The 12,338-nt window shown below is 43.4% G+C and overlaps 2 protein-coding genes across 6 annotated transcripts in view; one reads left to right on the top strand and one right to left on the bottom strand.

Moving 5' to 3' along the window:
• The window catches only part of PROS1 (protein S), a 37,212-nt gene extending 36,421 nt beyond the window's left edge, over nucleotides 1-791 (bottom strand). Inside the window, exon 1 of the mRNA XM_080576882.1 lies at nucleotides 633-791. Within this exon, the coding sequence (XP_080433008.1) occupies nucleotides 633-711 (79 nt within the window). The 5' untranslated portion in view covers nucleotides 712-791. The remainder of the gene's footprint in view (nucleotides 1-632) is intronic.
• Nucleotides 792-882: 91 nt separating this feature from the next.
• The window catches only part of ARL13B (ARF like GTPase 13B), a 50,735-nt gene continuing 39,279 nt past the window's right edge, over nucleotides 883-12,338 (top strand). For 2 of the 5 annotated variants that reach the window (XM_080576886.1, XM_080576885.1), the window contains exons 1-4: nucleotides 883-1,034; nucleotides 4,716-4,887; nucleotides 6,317-6,387; nucleotides 11,210-11,459. In XM_080576886.1, coding sequence (XP_080433012.1) covers nucleotides 4,829-4,887; nucleotides 6,317-6,387; nucleotides 11,210-11,459 — 380 coding nt within the window. In that variant the 5' untranslated portion in view covers nucleotides 883-1,034; nucleotides 4,716-4,828. Of the gene's footprint in view, nucleotides 1,035-1,211; nucleotides 1,406-4,715; nucleotides 4,888-6,316; nucleotides 6,388-11,209; nucleotides 11,460-12,338 lie in introns of all 5 variants that reach the window. The other 3 variants (XM_080576884.1, XM_080576883.1, XM_080576887.1) reach the window with 3 other exon arrangements.

The following is a 12,338-nucleotide window of genomic DNA, read 5'->3' as shown; positions in this document are numbered from 1 at the left end:
AGCGGAGAAGGTAAACGGAACAGAAAGCGTTATGAAACCAGGAGAAAGGGACGTGACGAGAAAGGTTTCTTTTTAGGACCCATGGGAAGCTCCCTTATAAAATGACCTCTTATCTTTCCATGCTGCTCCCTTCGCAGTCCGCATCCCGAGCACTCAAACAAAAGTCTGAATAGCAAACATCAGCTGTTTCTCCTGCCTGATTAATGATTAGTGAGGCGCGGCAGGAAGGGGCTGCTTTGCGCTGCGGGTCCGGGTGCCCCAGATACGCGCTGCCTCGGTGCCCAGCCCAAAGGCTTGGGCGGGGAAGAGCAGCACCCTGCAGAGGACCACTAGGGTTGGCGGAGACCACCGAGACCGTCAGGTCCAACCACCCCCTGCCACCACTGTCACCCACCACACCACGTCCCTAAGCACCACGTCCAACCTCTCCTTGAACACCCCCAGGGACGGTGACGCCACCACCCCCCTGGGCAACCCGTCCCAACGCCTGACCGCTCTTCCTGAGCAGAAACGTCTCCGAATTTCCAACCCGAGCCCCCCCCCCGGCTACCTGGGGCTATTCCCTCTGCTCCTGTCACCGGTTACCGGCGAGCAGCGGCCGCCCCCCGCCCCCGGGCCCCCGCCCCACTCACAGGTCGCGGCCTCCGCCAGGGCGGCGAGCAGCGCCAGGCGGGCGAGCAGCGGCGGGCAGCGGCCGCCCCGCGGCCTCATGGCTGCGGCGGGGAGCGGGGGGCGCCGGCAGCTCCGCGGGGCCGCCCGCTGAGGGAGGGAGGGGCCGGGGGCGGGCCGCACCGTAGCCCGGACCGGCCGCTGATTGGCTGACGCTCCGAGGGCGGAGCCGCTATTGGCCGGCTCGCCCCTCCTCCCAGCACCGCACCCGGAGCCTTTTTGTCCCTCTCCCCGCGCCGTGCGCGGTAACCAGGGGTTACCGGGGCCTGCTTACGCGGGCCCGCGGCCCCCGAGGGGGGCGGCCCGGCCCGGCCCGGTGTGACGGCGGGCACGTGACCGCGGGGCAGCCAGGGCCCGGGACGCCGGTACGGGGTGGGGGGGGGCGGCTGAGGGGGGCCGGGCTGGGGTCCGTTGGGTCCGTTGGGTCGCCTAACGGGTGGGCTGCGAACAGCCGTTACTCGGCAGCGGAGGTCTAGAGGAGGTCTTACTCCAGAGCGCTAGCAGTTAGCGCGGTTATCTCATGATTTTCTTTATCTTTGTAGGGCTTCTGTACGCGTTCTTCCTTAAAAATTGGGTTCTTGGCGTTCTTTGTCCTGATAATTGTGCTCGGTTGCTACCTGGACGTTATTCCCGTTTACCTGCGGCTTTACGTGCTTCTGAGCTGGGGGGCTTGGTGGTGGTGCTTCACCTCAGCAAGCAGAAGGAGTTCAAGGTGGCAGCTTTTATACCTGAAATGGTACGCGTATGTTGTCAGTAAACACACGCGGATGTACTGTTTGCATTTAATTTTGGAGATCAATAGCCGTTTGCTGTTGCTAGTTCAAAAAGTGCATGGTCTATGCGAAATATTGTAACCTAGTATCATGCGTTTGCCCATTTCGTGCATAGCATTGAACACCCTTGTCTCTTCAATGTGCCGTGTTTTGGGGATTTTGTTTTTTCTTTGCCATCGTTCTTCCCTCTTCGGGTTTTGTATTTAAACGAGATTCTTCTTCTGTGACATAGTCTTTAGTTGCTCTTCTCTCTTTAGCAGGTTTTGTTCATGAATCCTGTGTGGACGTTATGGACCTGTCAGTGCTTTAGAGCTATTTAGTTACAGGCTGTCCAGCTTTGCAGGTTGTGAACGTGGGATGGGATTTGTTCAGTGGTGATGCTCAGGCATTGAAAATATTGTATTTTTGTCAGTTACTCATTCATGGAGCCGTTACGTTTTGCTTTTCAGCAGAATTAGCTAAAAAGTGGTATAGCTATGTTGTCAAGGTTAGCGTTGGTGCTTGCTTGGGGGTCTAGGCAGTGTACTCTACTGCGTGTGTTTTTTCTTGTGGCTTTTTGGATTCTTCAGAGCACAGTTTTAATGCTTGGAATCCTTGTAATTATCTTGGCCTTCTCCTCAGGAGCTTCTCTATTCTTCATGCCCTAGATCTTCTTGTGGAGAAGCTATTCTCAGGTGCCCTTATACAACACAGCATAAATTTTTAAAGAATATCTGTTGTCTCTGCTTTAGAAGAAATCTGATCTGTTTCTGATATTGAATGATGTAGATCTGCACAAAAGCATCCTTGAATACAGCAGCTTCATAAGATCAGGAGTCCTCTGTTACTGCTTGTATAAATTATTTAAACCGTCATTGCTCAATAGGGACAAAATAAGTTTGTTAGGGGTAGTTCCTCAATTTTTTCCATACTTCTTAAACCTAGATTAGGAAGATGATGACATCAGGAAGGTATCTTTAATTATTCACTTTTCTGCTTCATTTGAACTTTGCTTGGTTTGAGGCTAGTTATTTTAAATGATGAGAAAGAAATGTATTTGTTTAAAAAATGAATTTTGATAAACAAGCTTCACAAAACTTTCCATGGTAATTAAAAATGTTACTGCCTTCAGTTAATCTGCTCATGAAGGCAAGTTAGCAGCAGGGAATATCTGTCTACATCTTGGCTACTCAGATATAAAAACAGTTGTTTTTCAGCTGAAGCTGCTGATCAGATTCTGATCTACGATGGGATGAGCCAATGAATTGAGGTGATCGCACACCTTCCTTCTGCAAGGTTTGTGATAGCCTCTGGAGGAGGGTTTGGCGTGTCCTCAGTCACTGTCCCTTGACAAGCGCACAGATAAGATTCCCCTATCCTGTATGTGCGTCCACTCCCCCAGGCGTTGGTGAGAAGAGTCAATGAGCTGGGCTTAATCCATGAAGGACCAGTGAAGTGGCGTGTTGGGTGCTGAGCGCACTCACCTGGTTCCCTGCAAAAGGCTTGTCCTGCATTGGTTTGAGTGGTTCCTGTAACATACAACTCAAATCATGGGTTGTTTTCCCCCTGCTTTTATTCTCCTTTAGATACAGAGTGGACTTCCTCATCCTTCTGCAGTATTCATCAAGTGCACCCGGGTACTTAAGCAAAGACAATCCCCAAAGTGGGTTTGCCTTTTGCCAGGGGAGAAGCAACCACACTGCCCTTCCCAGCCGCTAACAAGCACTGTACTGTAACATACACTGAAGTAAGGAGGCTCCGTGACCAGTACAGGAGCCTGCTAATAACTGTAATGCTCTCAGATTAAAACAGTCCTTATTTTGAGCACAGTGTTGGGCACCAAGGACTGTGGTGGGTTGATCACAGCCAACAGCAAAACCCCTACCCAGCAGCTTGCTCGCTCCCCTCTTAACCTGGGATGGGGAGAAAGTGAGAAGACATAGATGGAGATAATTACAATTTAACAGAGAAAGCAAAAGCTGCATACTTAAGCAGAGCAAAAAAAAACCACAACACAATTCATTCACTGCTTCCCATCAGCAGCCATTCCCTGTAAGGTGGGGCCTCGGCATACTTCTGGCTGCTTGGGAAAACAAGCACAATGATGATGAACAACCCCCCGTCCTCCTCCTTGCCCTCAGCCTTCTTGCTGAGTACAACATTGCAGCGTACGTGATGTCCCTTCAGTCAGTTTGATTCAGCAGTCCTGGCTGTGTCCCCTCCTAGCTTCTCGTGCACCCGAGCCAACTCGGGGTTGGCAGAGCGAGAAAGAGAAAGCCTTGATGCTGAGCAATCACCAAAGCATTGGTGTGTTACCTGCAGTGTTTTAGCCAAAAATACAAAACGTAGCACCATACAGGCTGCTGTGAAGGAAACAAACTTCATCCCAGCCCGACCCAATAGAGCACCCTGTCAGGGATGTAGTGGCTTTGAAATCGTGCACTAGAATTGACTAAAGCTCAGTGAAGGCCTTTACTTGAGCACACTTCTTTTGCTGTTATTTGCAGTAATACTGTTGTAGCTAAAGTAACTGAGGGTGTTTTATAGCTTTTGACTCTATGCATTTCACTGCATGATTTGTTTAAGTCTTACTGTTTCATGCTTGTGTGCACATGTAAAGAAACAAACATGCGCATGGTCAAGGAGTCATTCCCCATAGTTTATTCCACAAAGCAGTATCAGAAAGAGGAATATGTTCCCTGCTTCTTTCTTTCTCATGCTCGAAGAGTAGAAAATGGGATTGTAGAATGACAGGTGCTTGATTCTTCTATTTAACTTAGTGAAAATTATTAGTCTTTAAGTTGCCTGTTCCTCCAAGTACTCTCCAGAGAGACTGGTTTCCTTGATGTGTAAAAGAAACTGACAGTGAAGGAATGTACTTAGCGGGTATGACATTCTTTGTTTGCTTTTAATGTCTTATCCTGTTATGTTCTTAGGCCTCACCTGTGCTTCAAATTGGTCCTTATTTTCTGTCAGTCAGCAGAGCTGCGCGATGCGATAACTAGGCAAGCACTGGGATTTATTTCGTAGCTTGCTGTTGTACTGCCCTAATTTGCAGGTTTCCTGACGTGCGCTGGTCTCGCACTCCTATGTTTTGTGAGTACTCTGATGTTGCTGCCTAGATGCATAAAATGGGGGCAAGTGAAGTGTGAAAGGATGGAAGAGTGAAAGACACAACAAGACTGTCATGGGGCTGGCTGAAGATGGAGACGCTCTGAACAGACAAGCTGCTGCTCGGGAAACGGGTTGTCTTTGTCATGCTTTGGGTCTAACTGTTTTTGGTTTTCTTGCTAGTGGTGACAAGACAAGGCCTGGGCCGCTGCCGTCTCTCCAGTCTCACTGAACTGTTCTGGCCTGCCCCCATTTTTCCTGTAGCTTCTGAGGCTCTGGATGGCTAGTGAAGAGGGATGTTCAGTCTAATGGCCAATTGTTGCAACTGGTTAAAACGGTGGCAGGAGCCTGTCAGGTAAGCGTGTGAAAGCATTCATTTTCTACTTCTGTGCTGACCTTCTTCCCAAACTGTATCTCATGTCATCTCACCAATGTTTCACTTTATTTTGTTCTAGTATATTTTTTTAAACTTGAAGATAAAATCTGTTGTTCTTTTTTTCTCCAAGGGAATATCAATACATGTTCTGAACTTGAAAATAAAATGTTAATCACTTTTAGTTTAGGTACTTTGTTTCTGACTGAAAGAAAGTATAAAGTTCAAAATACTGTCCTTCACGCACTGTTTTCTCAAGTAGGGCATCTGGGGTAATGCTAGACTGTCTATGTAAAATTCAACCCCTTCTGTCTTTTTTTGATTTAGCTTCTGCATTTTGAGATTATGAAGTGTAGCGCATTAAAACACTGCCAGGAGTATAGTGTACTCCAGTATAATTCTATTTTATTGTTATTATTTAATTACCCTAATGCTGCATTTTGTGGGCAACCTGATGATCCATTTTCACTTCCAGAATCTTACTGTCTTCATTTGTTTCTGTTACTTTTATTTTAACATCCTGCATCCTTTTCCCTCTGATTAGCAGAGATGAGCAGACTTGTGTAAGCTATACTTCACAGGTGATACTGTTATAGTTTTAAGACTGGAAATAACAATGTTTTTACTGTTCCTTCATTTAAAGGAGCATAAAGGTGAGCAAATTTCTTTGACTTGTCTGAGTATTCATGAATTGGAGGAATGATTGAGTTACATACACAGATATATTTTTCCTGTGTTATTCTAAAATCCTATTCTAGTACAAGTTCTAGCCTCTACACCACTTTGAATTTATAAAATAAATAGCACTGTTTTGTATGTTTGCAGCTTTCACTACTCCTGCTTGAAACAAAAGCAAGATGAGTACCAGTGCCACTTAATTTATAGTGTATTATGTTGTCTACCCAAGGTTCTTTTTATTCTGTGTAGTGTTGTTCAGCTGCGCTGGTTGAGACAGAAATAAATTGCTGGTGTAAGCAAGACCACAGATTTGATTGAGATAGAGAGTAAAATACAGGAGAATGGAAATGAAATTAAAGAAACTGCTAAAGAGATCATGACTATACCATAAAACGTATAAAATTTACAGTACTGTGAAATGAAGCTTCAGCAGGCAAATGCAAGTTAAGAGCAAAGTCATTATCACACGTGAAACATTTAGTGTGATGCTAGACTTCTCATTTAATAGCTTGTTCTGCTGTTCTGTCTAATCAGATGGTCTGACACACTGAATGCCAGATACACAAATGGAATAATGCCTGCCACTTGATATTTTGATACTTATTCTTTCTACTACTTAGTCATATATTTGCCATGCATGTATTTTAAAAAAAAAAAAAGCTTAAAATAGCTTATGTCTAGGTAGAAGAAAAAAGACTTGAAATATCTTTCTTTTTTTTTATTCCTTATGGAGGAAGGTGACACTAATAATGGTGGGTCTTGATAATGCTGGTAAAACGGCTACAGTCCGAGGAATTCAAGGAGGTAAGCAATTAATTTGGTGATTTAATTGAAGCATTGAAAGAGCATAATTACTCACTTTACATCATTTTTGTCTAAAACATTACTTCATCTCTTAATTTATCTCTTCTTCCCATGTCATTTAAAGAAAATTTTGGTGATTGTGTTTTTCTTAAAGAGTTTGGTGACAAAAGCGAGCATGTCACAGGCTCACTGTGTGGAGAACTGCAGGTAAGGGGGGAAAAAAAGGGTCTTAGATGGAAACATAAAGATCCTGATTTTTGATGTCTGGCAGGTCATACTAGGGTGACTTAAAAAGTATGTTCCCCCAGACCTGTGCTTTATGCTCAGGAAAAGTAGCAGAGCAAGCTCTGCTTGTTGGCCAGTGCAGGTAAGATCATGTTGAACTAATGCAGAGTAAATCAGTGCTACTTTAACACACCAGCAGTGTGACAAGCAGCGTTGTTACTGCTCTACTGCATGTTTTTCCACAGGTAGTAATATGGCTTAGTGGCAAGGTGGATAATACGCAGACAACTATCTCTTAAGACATTGCACCATGCAGCCTAGAGCCATTGGTCTGCTTGGACAGTTAGTCCACAGAGTTGTTTTCAGTTATTTCGGAAATACCAGGTCAAAGCATTCATAGTACTTTGGTGCTTGTGGCTTAAGTTGACCACTGTATTGTTAATGAGCAAAATATAAATTTACAGCAAAATCTGTTTTGGATAAGGGTTCTTGTTTTGATTTCATGAGCATAGCATATTTTTGGACTGGAGGAACTTTTTCAGTATTTCACTAAATAGCTGAAGGAACATTGTAACTACAAGCAAGCTGTCTGTCTCTGTTGGTTGCTTAATTTAAGTGAAAGCAAGTGTAGGAAAAAATCTCAGAACTCTGTAGGCGGTGTTCTAATTCACAATTAGTTTGAATCAATGCAAAGAATCAGAATATTCTGGTTAATGAAGCGTTTCACATGTCGGCATACACTAGAGAAATCGGAGGACCAAATCCTTTGCGTGTTCACAGAATGATTGAGGTTGGAAGGGACCTCTGGAGATCATCTAGTCCAACCTCTGGTCAATCAGGGTCACTTAGAGGATGTTGCACTGGATCACGTCCAGACAGGTTTTCAGTCTCCAGAGGAGACTCTGCAACCTGTTCCAGTGCTCTGTCACCCTCACAGTAAGGAAGTTTTTCCTCATATTCAGATGGAACTTCCCGTGTTTCACTTTGTGCCCATTGCTACTCATCCTATCGCGGGGCACCACCAAAAAGAGCCTGGCCCTGTCATCTTTAAGCCCTGAAGATATTTATATACATTGATAAGATCCCCCTCTTAGCCTTCTCTTCTCTAGGCTAAACAGGCCCAGCTCCCTCAGACTTTCCTCATAAGGGAGGCGCTCCAATCCCCAAATTGTCTTCGTAGCCCTCTGCTGGACTCTCTCCAGGAGCTCCAGGCTCGTACTGGGGAGCCCGGAACTGGACCCAGTACTCCAGGTGTGGCCTTGCCAGGGCTGAGTGGAGGGGGAGTATCGCCTCCCTTGACCTGCTGGCAACATTCCTTCTAACACACCCCCTGATCCCACTGGCCTTCTCAGCTACAAGGGCACCTTGCTGGCTCATGGTTAGCTTGTCGCCCACCAGGACTCCCAGGTCCTTCTCTGCAGAGCTGCTGTCCAGCAGGTCAGCCCCCAGCCTGTACTGGTGCTTGGGGTTATTCCTCCCTAGGTGCAGGACCCTGTGCTTGACTTTGTTGAACTTTTCGAGGTTCCCCTCAGCCCAACTGTCCAGGTCCCTCTGAATGGCAGCACAGCCTTCTGGTCTGTCAGCTACTCCTCCCAGTGTTGTATCATCAGCAAACTTGCTGAGGGTGCACTCTGTCTCTTCTTCCAGGTCATTGATGAGTAAGTTGAACAGGACCAGAGCCAGTACTGACCCCTGGGGATACCGCTAGCTACAGGCCTCCAACTAGACCACAGCCCTCTGAGCTCTGCCATCCATCCAGTTCTCCATCTACCTCACTGACCACTCACCTAACCCACACTTCCTGTTCTTACCTATCAGGATGTCATGGGAGATGGTATCAAAAGCCTTGCTGAAGTCAAGGTAGACAACATTCACTGCTCTCCCTTCCTCTATCCAGCCACTGCTCTCCCTTCCTCTATCCAGCCAGTAATTCCATTGTAGAAGGCTATCAGATTGGTTAAGCATGTTTTCCTCTTGGTGAATCCCTGCTGACTCCTCCTCATCACTTCCTTCTCCACCTCTCTGCTTAGAGATGACATCTAGAATGAGCAGTTCCATCACCTTTCCGGGGATGGAGGTGAGGCTGACTGCCTTGTAGTTTCGGGGGTCCTCCTTCCTGCCCTTTCTGAAGACTGACATGACATACACTTTCTTCCAGTCCTTGCATACCTTCCCTGTTCTCCATGACCTTCTGAAAATGATGGAGAGTAGCTTAGCAATAACATCCACTAGGTGCCCCAGCACTCATGGGTGTATCCCATCTGGGTCCATGGATTTGCATGTATCAAGTTTGCTTAAGTGATCTCTAATCCTATCCTCCTTAGGCAAGGGAAAGTCTTCCTTTCTGTTGTGTGTGCAGAAGTAGCTTTCTGGTGACTGCACAGCAAATGTGCACATATCAGTAAGCTTTATATAAAATCTATGTCATACGCATGTATAACTAGGAAAAGGTTCCAAAAAAGGAAATTGAGTGTGTATGTATAACATATAAGCAATGGCTCTCGTGATACGTTTTACATCGTTATTTATCTCTAGAATAGCACTAGCAGTTTTCTAGGGACCTATCTAGGTAAGAGACCACTTGATTTTGGAGGGTACTTTGTGTTGTCCAATAATACTTGCAAACAGGATATAATTTGAGATAAAACTTGTGCTTATGAGAACAAATATTCTCTAAGTTATTTTTCCTTTTGCGATCGGCTTTCTAAATAACTTTCATCTTGTTTACATAGGAGACTACCAAGTAGTGTTTTTGACAGACTCAGAGGCTCCATGTCGGTTTTCTGTTTATGCTTGTTATGCAAGCTCACTGACTTGCTAAAATGTGGGAAAAAAAAAAAGTTAGGAACATAAATGAGAGGTTATTTGTGAATCTTTGCTCTGAAAACATTCATGCTCATGAAAACTTCATTATTTCGTCTTCCATTCTGTTTCAAGATCAACTTTAATACCTTTATCAGAGAAAAGTGACTATTATTTCTGAAAGTAAATTTGTTTATTGGAAAAAAAAAAAAGATATGGATCCTTGTGAAGAGGAACTCTTGGAAAGGATACTTCTGACTTCTGTGCCTGTTTCCCAAGGCTTGAATACTATTTGCCTTAGAAAACAATTTTTTTGTCCTTAACAGGGTTTGCAGAAATTAGAACCTTCACTTAGTTTTCAGGGTTAATTTAAAACATATATACATGTTCTTTTTTTTTGCCTGTGCAAGTCATGCAGCATATGGGAGGAGGTGACAGTTGCAATTGGTGGGTTTTAGTAGAAGCCTGTTGCAGATGTATTTCTGTTCTTAGGACTCTTAAACCTGGGCAAATTAACATAACCTCCAAAGTTGTATTTGCCAAAATGGGTCTACAGCTTATACAGCAGATGCTGTTTTTTTACATGAAGACTTTATTACTGGAGACCTTGCAGTACAACAGGACTACATGTTTCAGTGATATTACCTTAATTTCAGTATCATCAGTAACATTCACCCTTAACAAGCTCTCATGCCTGTACAAGAGAACAATATAGCTGACTGTCCAAACTACTTCTCAAAACAGAGTTTGAGGTTTGGAGTTGGAATTTGTCACAAACAGGTGTCCCCCTTCTGTAGCTGGAGTCTTGGCTTATGCTGCTCTGGCAGGGGGCTGTTCTGGATTACCATCTTGGGTGTGACAAGGATTTCTCTCTCTCTCAGAAAAGGAATGTGGGAGCAGCAGGCTGGTAGTAATTTAGCTTCTGTGCTGCTCTTCAGGTTGCTCTGTGCTGTTAACCATGACTTTGCTTCTTCCTCTCAACAAGCTGAATTTTACATCTGTTTTTCCCACCTTCTGCTACCAAGCTACATAAGACAGTTGCAGAAATCCAATTAACTCACCCCTGCAGAGTCAGCTTAGCGGTGTGAGGCAAGTGCAGGCTTTCTTTGCCATTGAGGGAGACAGCAAGTAAAAGTGCTACATATAAAGCTATAGCTTTTTAGCATATTGCGTGGCAAAATCAAAAGACGTAAAATAACAAAAAAAGCCAAACTACCCTTGAATAAAGGGAATGAACTAATTGAAGGAGAACCTGGCTTCATGCTTTTTAAAGGCTGATCAGGCAGCTGCTTTATCTCAGCCCTTGATTTGAGCTTTTGAAGCCATTTTGGCAATCATGAGGGATAAAGAAGAAATCTGGCAGAACACAAGGCTTCCCAGTTCATAATACATTAACTGTTTTGTTTTGCTTCTCAAATTTGGATTAATACCATACAAATGCTATATAACTGTTCAGAAGGGAGCACCTAGGGTAAGGTTGTGTGTAAAAGTAAAAACTACAATTCATTTTAAGTGTGGTGTTAAATATTAAAAATTGCCCTTTTTGCTTTTTTTTTTCTGGTGCTAAATCAATGTAAAATAATTGGTTGAGAGTAATGTGTTAATTTGAAATTATCTTAGGAAAAGGAAAATATTAGTGTAAAATATGTGGTTAGCAACATGGTGTCACTTAACAGTGAGGATTTGCTCCATGTGTTCAGAATACAGATTTTGCTACAGAAATCGAAATGTAAAATCCTCTTTAAATAGCTAAGGCAACCGTTTACTAAAGGCTTTCTCCTTTGATCTCTAACAGAGTCTCCTGAAGATGTAGCACCAACGGTTGGGTTTTCCAAGATTGACCTGAAACAGGGACGCTTTGAAGTCACCATCTTTGATTTAGGAGGTGGAAAACGAATTAGGAACATTTGGAGAAATTACTATGCTGAGTCTTACGGTGTAATATTTGTCGTGGATTCCAGTGACATTGCAAGAATGGAAGAAACAAAGCAAGCCATGACAGAAGTTTTAAACAGCCCTAAGATATCAGGGAAACCCGTGTTAGTGTAAGTATTATCTACAACATCTCAAATTATCATTAGAATAATATTTATTAATTTTTGACCTTGGGTATACCTTCTAAAGAAGTATTTGTGTATAGTATCAACATAATGTACACTGATAGTACTGTTGTTTTAGCACTGACCAATGCTACAGTTAGTTTTATGATCTTATCACAGTGTGTGTTTATGCCATCTTAATATTATAGCAGTTAAAAAACCCTTTTCTTTCTTTCTTCTCCTCATTTTTGCCGTCCCTCTCAAGTTGTACATGGTGACATGCTAAATTGATTCACTGCATCTGACATTAGATTTTTTTTTTATTTAGCCTTTTATTAGATCTTTATATTTGTTTCTCATCTCCTTCAGTAGCAGTGGAAAAATCCATAAGATTTGTTTAAACTCTTTCAGATTTTAGTATTACTTCATATGATAGGGCAGGTTAAAGGCTGTGCAAGTCTGACATGGTGACTTCTTGGAAAAATGTTGTTACTGTTTAGGTCTAGATCAATTCCATAAATTGTAAATGATTGTTTATATTCTGCAATACCAGTAAACATAAAAATGTCTTGTTCACCTAACACACGGTGGTGCTGCTGATGCATGATCAGCAAAATCTTGTTAAAGGAAGCTTACCTCAGTAGTACTTGGCATTTGCTTTCGCTTCAGTGCATGTGTTTTTAAAAAAAACAAGTTTCAAAGGTCTGGAAATTCATACACAGAACAGATAAAAACTAATAAATTTCTCTACTTAAAAACTAAGTTTTGTAAAACACTCTAACAGTTTTGTTAAATTCAGCAGTGGGAAAAAAAAAGAGAACAAATGCCATTTTAAAGTTACAAAATAAGGTATGAAAGTTGAAAATGGTTTCTCAGGACAGTATC

The sequence above is a fragment of the Anser brachyrhynchus genome, assembly GCF_964034855.1.
Source record: "Anser brachyrhynchus genome assembly, chromosome: 1".
NCBI classification, from domain to species: Eukaryota; Metazoa; Chordata; class Aves; order Anseriformes; family Anatidae; genus Anser; species Anser brachyrhynchus.
The sequence above is the reverse complement of the archived record's forward strand: the minus strand, read 5'-3'. Positions and strand labels throughout refer to the sequence as shown.